Source organism: Rutidosis leptorrhynchoides, chromosome 7, assembly GCF_046630445.1.
Source record: "Rutidosis leptorrhynchoides isolate AG116_Rl617_1_P2 chromosome 7, CSIRO_AGI_Rlap_v1, whole genome shotgun sequence".
In the NCBI taxonomy this organism is placed as follows: domain Eukaryota; kingdom Viridiplantae; phylum Streptophyta; class Magnoliopsida; order Asterales; family Asteraceae; genus Rutidosis; species Rutidosis leptorrhynchoides.
In genome coordinates this window covers 17417337-17423461 of record NC_092339.1, presented here as the reverse complement: position 1 = coordinate 17423461, position 6125 = coordinate 17417337, and the positions used below count along the sequence as shown (strand labels likewise).

Here is a 6125-nt window from a genome sequence, read left to right as displayed (position 1 = left end):
TTCATAGACTTTGTTTATCATGTCGGAAACGTTAATCATACAAGATTAAGTTTAAATTTGGCCAGAATTTTCTGGGTCATCACAATACGTCTATCAATAATCAAAATCAACAAACATGCGTTAAACAATAACTTGAACGGTTTATAAAATTATAACTCAAAACACACAATCCTTATAAAATCATAAACCACACACGTACTTGAATGAACAAATAATACACTAAAATTTCATTGGAAAGAATAAAGAAAAGAGAATTAGCCTCGCATGCTCATGAAGATGAATATGATGAATCTTTGATGAACCATGATGAATGCGCCTTTGATCCTTGAAAAGATGAGTGTTTTGATATTAGGGTTCATGTTTGTAGCTCAAAAGCTGAGTTATGGGATCATTAAATTCGGAATTAGGGGTCTCATTTATATAGAGAACAAGTATCTTGGCCTCTAAGTCAAAAATCCTTAAAATTCAGCCTGATGCCGTAATTTACGGCCATAGGATTGTAATTTACGGCCCTTCGTAAAACATTAACCAATGGATGGTACCTTTTTGCAAATCCTCCGGACATGTGGTCCGACGTGAACCTCGCCGTAGCAGTAGCGGATGTGACAAAAATTAATTACTAATGATATGTTCGTTAATATTTGGGGAATTGTGTGGATTTATATTTTAGGGAAGAATGATCATTAACTTAACGCCTAATGAATTATGGTTATTACTAATTGATATTGATATTATTATTGACATTAACTGGGAGTACTTGATGTGTTAAATAAGTAATTAGTTCATTAACTGGGAGTACTTGATGCGTTAAATAAGTAATTAATTTTGATGCGTTAAATTAGTTCATCAACTGGGAGTACTTGGTGTGATACATAAGTAATTAGTTCATTAACTGGGAGTACTTGGTGCGCATTTTTTACATTTTAACATTGTTCACATTCATCCACCTTGTAATATTGAACCTTCAAATCTTCATTGATTGTAGTTCACATTGTATATAACCTCAACACTGTCTCTATCCCCTAATCTAAGACTAAATGAATCAATAAGTAATTAGTTCATTAACTGGGAGTACTTGGTGTAGTTCATTAACTGAAAGTACTTGGTGCGTTAAATACTTATACTCCGTATTACTCAAATTCTTGAATATTAAATACTCGCAACGCATACTTGAGTGGCACATAATTATAAATGCATGAAAGAAACACCTCTACACCAACACCAACACCAACACCAACACCAACTGATCTTGCTGTTATCTAAAGAATTTGTTTCATTGTTTTAGTTTCGATGCAAATATCACAGTTACTAACTAGTGGTAAGTCATGCAAGTTTTGATTATTCATAATAATCCACATGTTCACGGGTGTGATTTTTTATAATAGAAAATGTAATGTATAGTTGTGGAGTATATAATTAAAAAAAAAAAATTACGAAGAACAATTTGTTTGTTAGTGATGAGGACTTGCTCTCTTCAAACCATATGAAACAAAGAAGTAATGTTATTATTATTGATGATACAACTTAAAAGGATCAAACATCAACAATACAATTCAGCAGCGGAGGACATGGATCAAACATCAAACATCTTCCCCTTTCCCAACTTCACCTTTTCATTATTTAGTGATAATAATTTAAATCTGTTTGACACGTTTTCCAGGGGTTTACTGTTTGACACGTTTTCCAGGGGTTTAGAATTAGCACGTTCCCGTGCTTCAAAAATTCTAGCACGCGCAGCAGCAATAATTCGACTCTTCCCCTTCCATTCTTTGATACCAGGTATCTCCCCTTCTTCCCTTGAAGCAAGAGGGAAGATTTCTGGAGTGCTATCAGTACAAAGATAAAATGTTCACAAATTAAAACTAGTAATAATAAATAAAATTTAAAAATAAACACACACACACAAGCAAGCAAAATATATACAGATTAAAACCTTGATAAGATGTAGCTAAAACGTGTACAAGGCTCAGCTTGAAAGTGTTGGATGTGGCTGTTGTTATTATTATTAACAGCAGCAACAAATGCATTAAGCTTCCTCTTCGAATCCTCGCACCCTTCCTTTTGTACATAGAAGTTAAAAACATCGACAGCTACACGTTCTCGTTTTAGCCTCTTCCCAAAGTGCACCACTTCTTGAATATTCATATTTATAGGACTGCCAGGCAAGAACAAACGTAACATATTATATCCTCTAGTGTAGTAGTTAAAAGTAGTAGGGCAAAACATTTAAGCATAACCATTAAAATATATTCATATACATACCCTCCTGTAAAGAAAAGCAGCCTTTTCAGCTTATTTGGTACCCAAGACGGAAATAACACCATACAAGAAGTTATCCCACTATGAAGGTTCAATTCACCACCTAACACAAACTTATCTGAGAAACAACAAGGTTAAATTGATTAAAATATATAATATTAATTCTAACCTACAAAGATGTAAACATAAATACAAGATTAGGAAGCTAACAATCAAGGTTATGCAGAGGATTATATCAAGATCACTAGTAGGAGAAAGCCACTTTTTGGTATCTTTAGTACCCATTGTCACTATGCCTATTTCATTCTTCCGATTGGACTGTAAGAAAACAATTCCAACAAAATAAGTTGATTATATATATAAAAATAAGTTGATTACTTAAATATAAAAATAATACAGTAAAATAAAAAAGAACCTTAAGTTTAATATCGGAATACGATCGAATACAATCAAGCTGAAGCTTAAATCTATAAGGATCATACAACCGCATATATTCAGAATTGTCGATACAGATCATCATGATCTCCTAGAATATCAATCAACCAAATTTGATTAGATAATCTATTGATATATACGATAATAAATAATTAAATAAATAAACAAGAAAACGATACCTCAGCCGCCATGGTTAAATTTGGGAATGAAATTGACGGAAAGTTCCAGATTTAAAAACCCTAGACGAATGAATTGCGAATGGTGTAAAATTGCCCATCGGCTTCTTATTTATATCTCACGAACAGTTTTAATTTACCCCCTTACAAATTTTGGATAATCAGAAAACAGTCCCTAAACTTATTGAATTTGAAAATTCTAATTTTCAACTATTATTCTCCTTATATCTTAAACTACTAGTAGTTTAAGACTCGCAAAACTCGCGGGATTTTCCAAAGGAACAAATCAAATATTAAATTGTCCATTAATAAGATTTTTTCGAGTATTTGTTATGTGGAATAGCAACAAAATCAATATTGTGTTGGATTAATGATTATAAAGAAACACGTTACAACTCGAAAAACAAAATAACATGAAGTTGTAAACCATAAAATTGCAAAGAGAGACTCAGTAGTCAATTTTTTGGGCGATCATCGTTTATAAATCACACATGAGATTTCTTAAAAATAAAATATATCTAAGGTGACTTCAAAACTGGTTGGTGCAACATGTCTAAGGTGATGTTTTAACTGATGCTACTTGAAAAGCATGTGCAGCTCTCATATGATATGTAGTCAAGTTTAAACAAAAGCATGAAATAACACTTGAAATAATATTGGGGTGAAACTCTCTATTTCATAACGCGTGATGATACGCATAATGATCCGTCTCAAATAGGCAAGCATCTCGGCAAAAATCATACCCGGCATTACGAGTCCCGGGTTGCCAACTCCTTTTTCTCGTCATCCGCCTGACGTCTTCCCGGATATTCCTCCATGACGGACAAATGACAAGGCTAAAGACCTGAATGACATACACGCAATCGGCACCTTACAACCGGTCAGGATAAACAACTAGGCACTGTAAGGATAACCATCATAGTCATAACCGTGAAGAAACACTTCCAAGTGTTTGGCAAGACCCACCCGGTTAAACTGAGAGCACCGTGATGCCTTAACCAGAATCAACTGTAACAACCCTGATTTTTCCGTTACTTCCGTTAACTGCCCGTTAGTTTATTTAACGCGATTATTTAACTTTTGTGTGTTTATGTGTAATAAATGCATACTTGATCTTCGGAGGGTTACAATAATTAATATGGGTTGATATTAATTCAAATAAATATTTCGGATAATGAAATACGATAAAAACAATACGATTTTGATAATAGTTTTTTTTAGCAACGAAACGCTCGGGTTTATTTTGATAATTAATTTTATTAATTATTAACTTTTTAAAATATTTAATTTATTGGGTTTTTAATAAATTAAACGATTGGTTGCGTTTAACGATCGGGTTAGCGTTCCGGGCCTTCGGTACGACTAAACGGCATTTAAAACGGACTACGATTACACGAAATTGCAAAACGAGAGCCCGAGAACCCCATGTGGGCCATATTCGACCGACCCCTCCCCCATTCCCCCTTTTATTTTCTAAATTGGGCCACTAGTGTATAATCCATGCAAATTAGTGTTAGGCCCTAACTATTTAAGACTAAACCTAAACCTAACACACACATAAACCTCCTCCCTAAGAAAATTGCAGCCGTTTCTCCCTCTCCCTCCCATCATGATCGACGACCACCATCACACACACAACACCACTCAAAATTGATTTTTAGATTAAACCTTGAACACGAAAAGTGCAATTCACATCGTTCTCTACGCGTTGGTGTTAACAATTTATTGATCAAAGGTATAAACACATGAACCCTAATCTCTAAAAAAATTCTGATTTCATAAGGTTTCATAGTTAGGTTGGTCAATTGCTCGATTCATCGTGTTTGGATGCCTGTTTAATAGTTAATTTGTTCGTATTGATTGTTTAGGGTTAAAACCGAATTGTTTGTTGCATGATCAGTAATTCTTGATTTTTCAAATGCATGATATTATATTATATTCAGATTCCTTGTGAAAAACTATTGAATTTATGTCAAGACCCGTCCTAATCCATCTGGACGAAGTCTTCAACATTTGGTTACATCGCGAGGTACTTGACCTCTATATGATACATTTTACAAATATTGCATTCGTTTTTAAAAGACAAACTTTCATTTACATCGAAAGTTGACGACATGCATACCCTTTCATAATATATCCATCTATAATTGACTTAATAATAATCTTGATGAACTCGACGACTCGAATGCAACGTATTTTGAAATATGTCATGAATGACTCCAAGTAATGTCTCTAATATGAGCAAATACACAGCGGAAGATTTCTTTCATACCTGTGAATAAACATGCTTTCAAGTGTCAACCAAAAGGTTGGTGAGTTCATAGGTTTATCATAAAACAATCAAATTCATCATTTTGATAGACCACACGATTTAAATACTGCATGGTACAAATGGGCCCAAATCCTATACCCACCTGTAATGTACATACGATATCTTTTAAATACAGTACACATTTCTCGTGTACGAAACCATATTTCACAAATCTTAGTAACCGTACACATATCTCGTGCATAAAAACTAATACACATAACCTGTGTATAAAAATTATTCTCTCGATATATAACATTCACATCAATTGGTGGCAATTATCATGTCCACGTAATTCAATGGTGGCAATTATCATGTCCATATAATTCAATGGTGGCAATTATCATGTCCACATAATTCAATGGTGGCAATTATCATGTCCACATAATTCAATAGTGGCAATTATCATGTCCACATAATTCAATGGTGGCAATTATCATGTCCACATAATTCAATAATAATCCGCAAAATTTATGTCTGCATAATAATTCATTCGAGGAATGTTTTGCTTGTATCTATCTCGTCAAATATTTATAAAAGCATTTCATGTATTCGCAGTTCAAAATATATTTCAAAAGCATTTAATAAAGCAGTTGTAAAAACAGCGCATGTATTCTCAGTCCCAAAAATGTAAAGAGTAAAAGGGAATCAAATGAACTCACCATACTGTATTTTGTAGTAAAAATATATAGAACGACATTGAACAAGTATAGGGTTGGCCTCGGATTCACGAACCTATATCATTTGTATATTTATTAATATTCATAGTTGTAATTGAACACATATATATATAAATGTTTTAGTTATATCATTTTTATGTTATATATATATATATATATATATATATATATATATATATATATATATATATATATATATATATATATATATATATATATATATATATATGTATATATATATGTTATTTTTATATGTTCATTTTTGTA

General features: G+C 32.7%; 1 protein-coding gene across 2 annotated transcripts; it reads right to left on the bottom strand.

Moving 5' to 3' along the window:
- Positions 1-1442: 1442 nt before the first annotated feature.
- LOC139858732 (26S proteasome non-ATPase regulatory subunit 4 homolog) lies at positions 1443-2943 on the bottom strand. 2 transcript variants are annotated; one of them, XM_071847571.1, is made up of 6 exons: positions 2874-2943; positions 2675-2785; positions 2470-2577; positions 2263-2377; positions 1934-2155; positions 1443-1826 (listed from the first exon to the last, which is right to left on the bottom strand). In XM_071847571.1, exons 1-4 carry the CDS (start codon positions 2883-2885, stop codon positions 2363-2365), a joined length of 246 nt encoding a protein of 81 aa, XP_071703672.1. In that variant the 5' UTR covers positions 2886-2943; the 3' UTR covers positions 1443-1826; positions 1934-2155; positions 2263-2362. The 2 variants fall into 2 exon arrangements, with proteins under 2 accessions (XP_071703672.1, XP_071703671.1); XM_071847570.1 differs by having other exon boundaries at positions 1444-1826.
- Positions 2944-6125: the final 3182 nt, after the last annotated feature.

Coding starts and splice junctions, on each gene's coding strand:
- LOC139858732 (XM_071847570.1), bottom strand. CDS start 2,324: ATGGTGTTATTTCCGTCTTGGGTACCAAATAAGCTGAAAAGGCTGCTT. Junction 2,156..2,262: donor CTGCTTTTCTTTACAGGAGG/GTATGTATATGA, acceptor CTTGCCTGGCAG/TCCTATAAATATGAATATTC. Junction 1,827..1,933: donor TTTAGCTACATCTTATCAAG/GTTTTAATCTGT, acceptor TTGTACTGATAG/CACTCCAGAAATCTTCCCTC.